Source organism: Tenrec ecaudatus, chromosome 7, assembly GCF_050624435.1.
Source record: "Tenrec ecaudatus isolate mTenEca1 chromosome 7, mTenEca1.hap1, whole genome shotgun sequence".
In the NCBI taxonomy this organism is placed as follows: Eukaryota; Metazoa; Chordata; class Mammalia; order Afrosoricida; family Tenrecidae; genus Tenrec; species Tenrec ecaudatus.
The window spans coordinates 165,301,334-165,313,929 of NC_134536.1; the positions used below are offsets into that span (position 1 = coordinate 165,301,334).

The following is a 12,596-nucleotide window of genomic DNA, read 5'->3' on the forward strand; positions in this document are numbered from 1 at the left end:
CTCACCAGAAATCTTGGACAGCAGACTTAAGGCAGTAAAGATGCTCAGCTCTCTACTGCCTGCCCGCAGCTCAGTACCTACAGGGACACTCTAGGACAGGGAAGCACCTGCTGGAGCCCAAAGGCCCCACATCTGGATGGAGCACTCCTCAAAACCAATCCACTCTCACCCTTTCACGCTGACCCTCCGGTGAAGACAAACGGGGGACACTCAAAACCACTTTTTCTTTTCTGGCTACAGGTTTATTCACCACAAAAGCATCCCCTCCGACTTTACTGGGGTGGCTGACCACGTCCACGACCAAATCCGCCTCTCTGCAAGAGAAAACAAAAGCGCTCAGTTCCGGCAGCGTGCCCAGCTCTCCCTCACCATGGGAGGGACCCCAAGTCTGAGCAGCTAGGGACAGGCCGTCAAGTCACCCACGTCCCTTACTGATTAGCGCCAGGGCCACCTTCACATGGGCACCCAGCGCACAGTCGAGAGGTGGGCCAGACCACACAAACACTCGAGGAGGACTGAATTCCAGACTCTATTAGCTTTCGTTTATGGAAACCGTAGTAGGGGCTTATCACCAGCATTAAGTGCATTGGGAAAAGCCTACATGCCACATTGACTCTCAATGCAAAGTTTATTTATAATCTGTAATTTGAGAAAAGGACAAAAACCCACTATGTACCCCCCCCCCCGAGTTTGTAGACCCACAGGACATTTAGGGAGCACTTACAAACTGGAATTCCGTTGCTGACCCAGCCCCAGCTTCGGCTTTCTTGTCGGCACCAGCTGCAAGCAAACCACCAGTTTAGATCCCTCATCGGTTCTGAGGACTGCAGAACCCTTAGCCCCCACCTTCTCTCCCAGTTGGGGCAGCCACAGCAAAGCACTTCCCAGCGCTGACAAGTCACTCCTAGGGCCTCAGCCTCCTTCAGGCAGTACAATGCCTGGACCTGCACCAGCCCCATCCCATCCCCCAGTCCAGGAGCCCCTCAGAGGTGCTTCAGGTCAGCCTCTGGAGGACAGTAGCTCAGTAAGGGAAGCACTAGGAAGTGAGGGCAAAAGCTAAACACGCCGGGGAGGGGCCCAAGCCCACCTACTGCCATTGGGCCAATCCCAAGGCACAGCAAGTCTACTTAGGGCGAAGACCATGCATCTTTCCTAAAGCACAGACTCATCTTTCTCCTACTGGTGACTGGTGGTTTCAAACTGCTGACCCACAATGCCACTCCACGACTGTTCAGTTACCAAGATGTAGAGGAAGCCACAGCAGTGCCTGCCATGACCCCAGAGCAAACAGAACCAAATCTAGTGCCACACAAACCAGTTCAAACCGACAGTCGAAAAATAGAATTCAAAGACTTAAAAACAAAAATCTTGTGAAAACACTAGATCCTCTTTTAGACCCATTTCATGGTCCTGAAGCCCTGCCAGGTCCTTTGCTGTTGACCAAGTGTACCTGCCCCTTCTCGTTAATCTTCTCTTCAGAGTGCTCGCCCCCCTATAGCTTGAGGACAGACGGACCCTCGGATGGAGGCCCATCCCCCTGGTGCCGCTCTCCCGGGCGAATGTGGTCACCCCAAACATGAGCAACCAACCCTACCTTCCTTGGAGCCTAGGGCCCGAGAACACAAATTCCCCTGGCCTGAAGCCCCTTTCAGAAAAGAAACCCCCCAGCAAGTCAGAAACAACACAGGCACACATTCACTTTAGAAATTAAACCTGCCTATTACACTGTGAGGGCCTCGGGGTCAAGTGCCAGCACCTGTTTATGTATTTTTTAAAAACCAAGGAAGCCTGTGTCAGAGACTTTCCACTCCCATAAATGTATATATCCTTGGAAACCCACAGGACAGTACTGTCCTCAAAGGCCTCTGAGCCAGAATCGACACGATGGTAGCGAGTTTAGTTTTCGTTCTTAACGCCACGATGCTTTAATACAGTCATGTTGTGGCGATCCCAAACCGTAAAATTATTTTCGTTGCTACCTCAAAATTGTAATCTTGCTATTGTTAAGAATCGGGCAACCCTGTGAAAGTGTTGTTCGTCCCCAACCCCCAAGGGGTCACGACCCACAGGTTGAGAACCACTATTCTATAATTACTAAAAAATTAAACTAAATAGAAAATAAAACTCACACCATTGCTGTCAACAGATTCAGGCTCATACAGAGACCCCGTGAGCCAGCAGAAACTGCCAAACAGGGCTTCTTTCTAGCATGCTCCCGGAGTGGTCAGATGGTCTGTGCCACCAGGAGCCTGCAACCAACGTGATGGGCAGGGCGTTTTGTTATGTTCACCAGTTCCCCTTCAGCTCAGGCTTGCCCTACAATAGACTGATGCTCATCCCCGTGTTTGCTGAGTAAACAAACATCTGTTGTCCCAACTCAATGCCACCATCCCTCACACAAAACAAGATGTGGCACCACTTTCTGCAGCCAAGCAACTCAAGGGGCTCACAATTTATGGAGGGACACAACAGTCGAACGGAGAAAACAGCAATCTATCAAGTTTACCTTCCTCTACAGCAGTGGTTCTCTACCTTCCTCATGCCTCGGACCTTCAATACAGTTCCTCATGTTGTGGTGGCCTCCAACCATGTAATTATTTTGGCTGCTACTTAACGGTAATTTTGCTACTGATATGAATCAGGCAACCCTGTGAAAGGGCTGTTCGACCTCCAGAGGGGTCACGACCCACACGTCGAGAACTGATTTTATAGGGTTACTTGTGGGAGCTGCTGCCAAAGCCCACCCAGCACCCGTGAAAGAGATGGCGCAATACTCACGCGGCACAGCGCTCCGTCTGTAAGTGTCTCTGTCGGCCTCTCCTCTGGTCAGTCTGGCTGGCCGCTCACCCTCCAGACCTGCAGACATCAGACCACACCGTGAATGGAGGGCAATACAGGACCGCGGTCCCTTCTAACGCCAGGGCACCCCTAGTCTCACGCGCCATTACCTTCAATTATTAATGGGGCCAGAATGGCCAGTGACAGTTTAATTCCCTAAATGAGCTAAGGAAAGCCCCAGAGTAAAATGCTACAAACCCTAAAAAAGGTGCTCATGGTTCTATAGTACCTTTCAGCAGGACACACACAACCCAATTACTTAACAAACGCAGAAAGCCAGGCCATTTTACAAGCATCCAAATAGTCAATTGTGGCATCGGAGCTACAGATCAAGGTTGATGACACAGTGAACCTCCACCCCCCACTAAACTATAATAAAGACAAAGGCCATGTGACTCGGCCTGTGGAAGAAATACTAAGGCACAGATTCATTTTTAATGGCGTTAACAGTGATCTTACACCTAGCATTCCCAAGACCTCTCCCCTAGATGAGAACACCGACCATTAGACCTCGGGGATGTACATGTAACCTCCTCTCTGAGGGATGGGCAACAGGAAAGTGGGTGAGGGGAGACGCTAGGCAGTGTAAGACAGGACAGGGTAATAATTTATAAGTTATTAAGGGTTCGTGAGGGAAGGGGGAGCGGGGAGGGAAAAAGGAAAATGAGCTTATTCCAGGAACCCAAGTGGAAGACGAATTTTGAGAATGGTGAGGGCAATGAATGTATAAGGGTGCTTTACTCAATTGATGTATGGATTGTGATAAGTTATACAAGCCCCAATAAAACAATTTTTTAAAAATAAAGAACTGGTAAAATTGGACTCCAAGATGCCCAGGGAGTTAATACAATCCACCCAAAGAACCAAATGCCCCAGCAAAGCAGGAAGACACTCGCCCTGCACCCAGCTGATACCAAGGCACAGTCAATCGGAACCTTTGGTCTAAAGATACAGAATCCTACATGGCCACGTCCATCTTTTAGAACGCCTTCATTAAAAAAACCCACAATACTTCCTCACCTCATAACTGAAATAAGTCAGTCCCCTCCAACTCTGTTTTAAAAATCGTTCAGGGATGATGAAGGCCACCTCATGGGCTGGCCTGAAGACCGGAACCCACTGCCCTTACACTGGGAGGACAGAGGTTCCCAGACTCGACCAAGGGTCCCCATGTAGACATGAAAGGGTGCTAAAGGTCAATTTCATCGCTCATCTGATTCAGGACCAGTTTCACACCAGAAGGCAGCTCTGCGGACACAGGTGGGCACCATACCTTTGGGCCGTGGCCGGCCAGTCTCGGGGCGACTGCGGCGCAGGGTGGCAGGCACAATCTCAGGGGGCAGGTGAAGGTAATCCCGGAGGTACTGAATCCCCTCGTTGGTAAGGTACCAGTAGAAATGTCTCCAGGCAAACTGCTCCTTCACGTAGCCTCGTGACTTGAGAGACTGAAAAACAGGGAAAGCACCCTGTCAAGACACTACAGGTTTGGGCATAAAAATTCAGTGCAACAAGCAGGTTTCGCCTCCTCGCGACCCTTCAAGGCAGCAAGCAGCTGTCCGATTTCTATGCTCCACTGGAGGGGTCTTGAACTTCGGTGGGAACCGGCCCATCTCCAACCATCTCCCAGGCCCTTGACTACCTGCATGGCCTTCATGACGTGAAGGTTGGGCACGTTCTTGTCCGCCAGTTCGGGGTGCTTGGGCATGTGGACATCCTTCTTGGCCACCATTACCCCCTCCTTGAAAAGGAGCTCATAGATAGCGATGCGGTTCTTCTTGGGCATCAACATCTGCAAGGAGAAAGCCATTAGTTACCAAAAGCACTTCCGAGCAACCATGTGAATGCATGACTCTGAAGGGCCACACAAAACCACTGCTCCCCGGGGCTAAAATCCCAAACAGCCTAGAGAACTGCCAGGAAGGAGATACACCCCCCAAAACTGGCGCCCACCAGAACGTTCCACCCGCCCCCTGGCAAACACAATCAAGTGAACATGGGTAGACAGCATACTTGAAAACAATGGCTTTTATTCAATGAAGGCTTGCACAAATCTTACAGCCACGGGCGCAGTAAGGCGTGCAGTCCTTCGGGTAGTGCTCGGGGACCATCGGCGGCGGCACCTAGTTTAGCAGCATGCGGCTGCACCCAAGACGACGCGGGAAGGGCCCAGAAGCTCCAGCACGAGGTTCCCGCACGCTCGCGTCCCTCCACCTCCCTCCCAAGTTAGAACTTCGCCGGCAGGACAGCAGGCGGCCTGGGCCGCGGAGTCCTGACCCCAGGGAATGTGGGCAGGCCGGACGCTGCCTCCCGACCCGCGCCAGCCAGCCGGGCCCTCAGCCTGCCCTGCATCGCCACCACTCCGGCCCCTGCCGAAGGCCCCGCCATAGCGACGCCTGTCTTCGCCCGACTAGCCTCTGGCCCTCATCCCCACTCCGCCAACCCAACGCAAAAGTGCGTCCCCGATTCTTGTTGGACCCCAAATGGACGTGCAGAACGAAGGAGAAATGCCTCCTGCCCCGATCCCGGGGAGGCGCGGGGACCACGAACGCAAGATGGCCCGGATGGGGGGGAGATGGAACCAGCAGTGCGAGGGGACTCACCGCGGCGACCGCTGCGTGCTGAGCCGGGACGGGAAAGGAAGGAGCATGCGCAGAGCGGCGTCTCTTCCGGGCTGGCGCGGCCCCGCCCCCCGCCAGGACCCGCGCGCCGGCGGGGGTGGCCTGAGCAGTGCCTGCGCAGCGCGGAGGCAGCGGGTGGAGGCGGGGCCCGGACGCCTTGGCGCGCGCGTGCGGCCCTACGCACGGCCGTGTCCTAGCCGCGTGCGGCCGCACGTAACGCAGCCGCGCCGGAGCGAGCCTCGGAGCCCGCGTGCTTCATCAGCAAAGGGCCACTTTGTGTTTGCGCTGCTACTTCTTGCCCCACCCTACTTCATCCCCCAAACCCAAAACCTCATAGTCATCTTCGGGGCTGTGACTGTTTTGTTTTTTCTGTGTGTGTGTGTGTGTGTGTGTGTGTGTGTGTGTGTGTGTGTGTGTGTGTGTGTGTGTGTGTGTGTGTGTGTGTGTGTGTGTGTGTATATTAGGGGCTCTTATCACAATCCATACATACATCAATTGTGTAAAGCACATTTGTGCATTCATTGCCCTCATCATGCTCAAAACATTTGCTCTCCACCTAAGACCCTGGCATCAGCTCCTCACTTTTCCCCCTCCCTCATGAACCCTTGATAATTTATAAATTCTTATTTTGCCCTGTCCGACCTCTGTGCATCTTTATGCGAGCAGTTAGCCTCCTTTCTGCTGCAGGGCTGAGCAGATGGTGGGTTTGAACTGCTGACCGTGGTTCGCAGCAGTGCTTGTCTTTCCCACCGACAACTGCACAGTGTGGTGCGCTCGTGCACGCGTTAAACTGCAAGGTGTGGGTGAGTCGAGCCCACCAACCCCTTTGGGGGAGGAAGAGGAGACTGCGCCCGTAAAGATTTCTCCAAAATATGTCACTGCCATCAAGTCCACTCGGACTCGTAGCCCCATGTGAAACAGTAGACCTGCTCCTGGCGGGTTGCCATGCTGAAAATCTGGTGGTTTTCAACTGCTGACCTTAAAGTTAACATCTCAATGTTTAACCCGTTAAGCCATTAGAGCACTCAAGCCACAATAATAATGGAGTAATTAAAAAAAAAGAGGCACCCCTAACACTAGGTCTAACCCTAACCCTAACACTAACCCTAATCCTAACCCTAACACTAGGTCTAACCCTAACCCTAACCCTAACCCTAACCCTAACCCTAACCCTAACCCTAACCCTAACCCTAACCCTAACCCTAACTCTAACACTAACCCTAAAGCTAAAAAAAAAAATTTTTTTTAAAGGCACAACAGAAAACACCAAACAAACATAATTACTTTTTACTATTTTGGTATAAGAGGGGGCTTCAAAAGTTTGTGGAAACTTTCATTATCTTTTCATTAAAATTTTCCACCAAGTTTTGAGAAAATGCCTGACATGTGCCCACACAAATATATTTTTGAACATGTCCATAGAAACTGAGAAAATGGCTCTTTCTCCACAGAGGATGAAGTTGTCTGTTGGCTTTCCAGGTGCACTCTGAATCACCTTGAAGGATTTCCTATCCCAATTTTCTTTAGGGTTTTCATCAAAAAATAATTTATCAAATATTTTTTCTGCATCGTCAAGACGATCATGTCCTTCTTTCCCTTCGTTCAATAGATGGGATGTATTAGGTGAATTGATTTTCTTTCCCACTGGTCGTACTCTGTTCATATGTATGCTGTTGGATTCGGTTCGTGTTTTCGTGAGAATTTTTGCAAATATTCATAAGGCAGACTGGCTTGCCATTATCTTGGTGTGTCTTTGTCTGGTGTGGGTATCAGGGCTGTGTCTGCTCCCTGGAATGGAGTAGAGAGTTCTTTCTTTATCATTTGGAAGAATTTAAACAGTTTTGGTGTCAAACCTTCTTTAACTGTTTGCTAATTCCAGAGTGAAGCTACGTAGTCCAATATTTTGTTTTGAGGGGAAGATTTTTGCCACGGATTCCATCTCTTCGCTTGTTGGGGGTCTGTTGGGGCTTCCTATGTCCCTAGAGTTAGTGTGAGTGGGTGTGTGTGTCTGACAATCTGTCTATTTCATCTAGAGTATCCAGTTTATTGCCATCTGGCTTTTCAAATTATTCTCTGATACTTCTCTATTTCTATTGGATTAGTTGTAAAGTCACCTCCTTATATCTTTAATTTCCTTTGTCAAACTAGGTAAAAGTTTGTCAATGTTACTGATTTTTCCCCCAAAGACCTTACTTCTGGTTTCATTTATACTCAGTGTTGCTTTTCTGTTTTTAATTTTTATTTCTTGCTGCTCTACCGTTGATATTTTCTCTTTGGAAGGCTTAGGCTTACTTTCTATTGTCTTTCTCCTTCCTGAATTTTCCAGGTTTGTCTGTTAATTTGAGTTCTTTCTTCTTCTCTTCTTTTTTTAAAAATCATTTTATTAGGGGCTCATACAACTCTTATCTAAATCCACACATACATCAATTGTGTAAAGCACATTTGTACATTCATTGCCCTCATCATTCTCAAAACATTTGCTCTCCACTTAAGCCCCTGGTATCAGCTCCTCATTATTTCCCTCTCCCTCCCCATTCGCCCTGCCCTCATGAACCTTTGATAATTTATAAATTATTATTTTGTCATATCCTACACTGTCTGACGTCTCCCTTCACCCACTTTTCTGTTGTCTGTCCCCCAGGGAGGAGGTTATATGTAGATCCTTGTAATCGTTTCCCCCTCACTACCCCACCCTCCCTCCACATTCCCAGTATCACCACTCTCACCACGGGTCCTGAAGGGACCATCCGTCCTGGATTCTCTGTTTTTCCAGTTCCTATCTGTACCAGTGTATATCCTCTAGTCTAGCCAGATTTGTAAGGTAGAATTGGGATCATGATATTGGGAGTGGGGTGGGGGAGGAAGCATTTAGGAACTAGAGGAAAGTTGTATGTTTCATCATTGCTACATTGTACCCTGACTGGCTCATCTCCTCCCCAGGACCCTTCTTTAAGGGGATGTCCAATTGCCTACAGATGGGCTTTGAGTCTCCACTCCGCACTCCCCTTTATGCACAATGACATGATTTTTTGTTCTTTGATGCATGATACCTAAACTTCAACACCTCGTGATCACAGGGGCTGGTGTGCTTCTTCCACGTGGACTTTGTTGCTTCTGAGCTAGATGGCCGCTTGTTTACCTTCAAGCCTTTAAGACCCCAGATGCTGTATCTTTTGATAGTCAGGCACCATCAGCTTTCTTTACCACATTTGCTTATGCACCCGTTTTGTCTTCGCCAATCGTGTTGGGAAGGTGAGCATCATGAAATGCCAGTTTAATAGAGCAAAGTATTCTTGCATTAAGGGAATACTTGAGTGGAGGCCCAATGTCCATCTGCTACCTTAATACTAAACCTATACATATATGCACATAAATCTATTTCCACACCCTCATATATAAATATATTTGCATATCTACATGCCTTTATTTAGACCTCTATAAATGTCCTTTGCCTCCTACTTCTTTCCTCTATTTCCTTTGACTTTCCTCTTGTCCCACTATCATGCTCAGCCTTCATTTGGGTTTCAGTAATTCCTTTCTGTTACATTGCTCTTGGTCATGCCCTACGAGGCCTCCTACACCCTCCTCACCACCGATTTGAGTCACTTGTTCCCTTGTCCCTGGGTTTGTTAACACCACTTCCTTTCCCCACCTCTCTCTCTCCTATGTCCCCCCGGAACTGTTGGTCCCATTGTTTTCTCCTCCAGATTGTTCATCCTCTTATTTTGTTTTGTTGTTGCTGTTGTTTTTAATCATTTTATTAGGAGCTCATACAACTCTTATCACAATCCATACACACATCAGTTGTGTAAAGCACATTTGTACATTCATTGCCCTCATCATTCTCAAAACATTTGCTCTCCACTTAAGCAGCCCCTGGCATCAGGTCCTCATTTTTCCCCTTCCTCCCTGCTCTCGCCTCCCTCATGAACCCTTGATAATTTATAAATTATTTTGTCCTATCTTGCCCTGTCCAACGTCTCCCTTCACCCACTTTTCTGTTGTCCATCCCCCAGAGAGGAAGTCACATGTAGATCCTTGTAATCAGTTCCCCCTTTCCAACCCACCCTCCTAATCCCTCCCAGTATCTCCACTCACACCACTGGTCCTGAAGGGATCATCCGCCCTGGATTCCCTGTGTTTCCAGTTCCTATCTGTACCAGTGCCCATCCTCTGGTCTAGCCAGACTTGCAAGGTAGAATTGGAATCATGATAGTGGGGGGAGGATTGCTTTGTTTTCTATGTAGATATTTCTTGTTGTGAATCTCCCTCTGAATACTGCTTTGAATGCACCCATACATTTTGTTATGTTGTGTGTTCATTCGCATTTGACTCTAAGAAATTTGTGATTTTTCTTTGGATTTTTCCTGTGACCCATGGAAGTTTATTTTATTTTTTTCCCATGGTAGTTTAATATGTTTAATTTCCCTATGTCTGTGTGTTTTTCAGGCTTGTTTGTTATTTGTTTGCTGTTTCTTGGTGTCTATTCCGTTATGATCAGGGAGGATGCTTTATATAATTCCAATCTTGTAAATTGTATCAACAAACACGTAGCCATCTACGTGAGGCGTCAACTAAGTCCGTATAGAAGGAGCACACCAGCCTGTGTGATCCAAGGATTGTAAATAGAAAACCCAAATCCAAAAGAGGGATGGTATCAGAGCTTAGATTGTGAACAACTGTTTGGAAGAAGGCTATGGCAGAGAGCATTGTAAAGCTGATTATGGCAGATGTAGTCAGGTTAAAATGTAACACCTTATCATTTGATGTCCCTTATGACTCACTCTAGTTGTCTCCGTTTTTTTGTTTTTCTTTTCCGGAAGAGGAGAACACCTGTGGATCAACCCCTTGAGCACAGGGCAGGGCTGTGAAGCTCCGCGCATCAAAAAGTGCAGGATGGCAGATGCAGCTGGTCAACATTTAGCACATTCTTGGACGTCCCTTTTGACCCATTTTCATGTTTCCTGTTTTCTTTTCCATTGATGTCTTAATCTGCAATAGCAAAGTACTATTGTTAGTTTTCTTTAAGACTGTGTTTCTGTGTATGAAACCCAGGACGGTAAATCTATAGAGACAGTACCTGAATTAATGGTTCCTTCAGGGTGTGGCAGGGGAGGGGGGAGGGGGAGGGGAAGCAAACAACAATGAGGATAAGAATGAAATCATTCTAAAGTTGATTTTGGTGATGATTGCCCAACTCTTCCTGGTGTGATTAAACTATTGAATCGGGTGACATGTGAATTACCGTATATACTTACCGTATAAACCAGGTTTTTCAGCATATTTTTAAGCCAAATTTTGTGATAAAATTAGGTGCCTCCCTTCCCCTCCCCCCAGAATAATTTATTTCAAAGGATGGCACTGAATCTGCAGCTCTGGGAGAGGGGCATATCTGATCAGAGCACACAGGAGCAGATGAAGGGGAGAAGGAGAGAGTGGAGCACAGTCTGGCCCACCAGGCCTTGAGGATGATATTCCTGCTCAGAACAGCCAATCCACAGAGAAGACCATATGGCCAGTCCCACTATGAGACACGACGTGCATCACTGACCCATAGCCCCACGGGGACCAACACCGGAGACACAGTGTGGGAATTGCGCCCAATCTGATCCCGCCACACCAAGGCAAAACACTAAGGGGGTGCAATGGAGCAGCAAGGGAATGGAGCGGTGAGGTCCCCAGGGAATGCCAAAGGTGGACTTGGAGCCAGGACGTGGTGCCCCAACAGACTGGACTGGAAAATACTCCTAAAGGCTAACAAACAGTCCTCGATCTAAATACAAGCTTTTCTTTCTTGTTGTGTTTTGTTTTTTGTCATTGGTTTGTTGTTGTTGTTTTGTTGTATATTGGTGCTTAATTTTGCTCTGTCTAGTTTTTGTGCATGTTATTATCTCCGCAGGTCTGTCTAAATACGATAGGCTGGATGAACAATCTGGAGGAGAAAACAATGGGACCAAAAGTTCCGGAGGGACATGGGAGGGGGGGGTAAAGGCAGTGGTGTTAACAAACCCAGGGACAAGGGAACAACAAATGATCCAAATCGGTGGTGAGGAGGGTGTAGGAGGCCTAGTAGGGCATGACCAAGGGTAATGTCACCAAGCAGAATTACTGAAACCCAAATGAAGGCTGAGCATGATAGTTGGACAAGAGGAAAGTAAAAGGAAATAAAGGAAAGAGCTAGGAGGCAAAGGGCATTCATAGAGGTCTAAATACAGGCATGTACATATGCAAATATATTTATCTATGATGAAGAGGAAATAGATCTATGTGCATATATGTATAGGCTTAGTATTAAGGTAGCAGATGGACATTGGGCCTCCCCTCAAGTACTCCCTCAATGCAAGAACACTTTGTTCTATTAAACTGGCATTCCATGATGCTCACCTTCCTGACACAATTGATGAAGACAAAGCAAGTGAATAAGCAAATGTGGTGAAGAAAGCTGATGGTGCCCAGCTATCAAAAGATACAGCATCTGGGGTCTTAAAGGCTTGAAGATAAACAAGTGGCCATCATCTAGCTGAGAAGCAACAAAGCCCACATGGAAGAAGCACACCAGCCTGTGTGACCACGAGGTGTCGAAGGGATCAGGTATCAGGAATCAAAGAATGAAAAATCCTATCATTGTAAATGAGGGAGAGTGCAGAGTGGAGACCCAAAGCCCATCTATAGGCAACTGGACACCCCCTTACTGAAGGGTTGCAAGGAGGCGATGAGCCAGTCAGAGTGCAGGGTAGCAACGATGAAACATACAACTTTCCTCTAGTTCCTAAATGCTTCCTCCCCACTATCATGATCCCAATTCTACCTTACAAATCTGGCTAGACCAGAGGACGTACACTGGTACAGATAGCACCTGGAAACACAGGACAGATGACCCGTTCAGGACGAGTAGTGAGAGTGGCAATACTGGGATGGTGGATTGGAACGGGAACTGATTACAAGGATCTACATATAACCTCCTCCCTGGGGGATTAACAACAGGAAAGTGGGTGAAGGGAGACGTTGGACAGTGTAAGATATGACAAAATAATAATAATTTATAAATTATCAAGGGTTCATGAGAGAGAGGGGAGCGGGGAGGGAGGGGGAAAATGAGGAGCTGATGCCAGGGACTTTCGTGGAGAGCAAATGTTTTGA

The 12,596-nt window shown here is 47.9% G+C and overlaps 1 protein-coding gene across 1 annotated transcript; it reads right to left on the minus strand.

Annotated features, from left to right (window-relative positions):
• Nucleotides 1-220: 220 nt before the first annotated feature.
• RPS10 (ribosomal protein S10) lies at nucleotides 221-5,583 on the minus strand. The gene is made up of 6 exons (XM_075555492.1): nucleotides 5,439-5,583; nucleotides 4,478-4,627; nucleotides 4,112-4,283; nucleotides 2,779-2,856; nucleotides 725-780; nucleotides 221-314 (listed from the first exon to the last, which is right to left on the minus strand). The coding sequence occupies exons 2-6, from the start codon at nucleotides 4,625-4,627 to the stop codon at nucleotides 273-275; spliced, it is 498 nt and encodes a 165-aa protein (XP_075411607.1). The 5' UTR covers nucleotides 5,439-5,583; the 3' UTR covers nucleotides 221-272.
• Nucleotides 5,584-12,596: the final 7,013 nt, after the last annotated feature.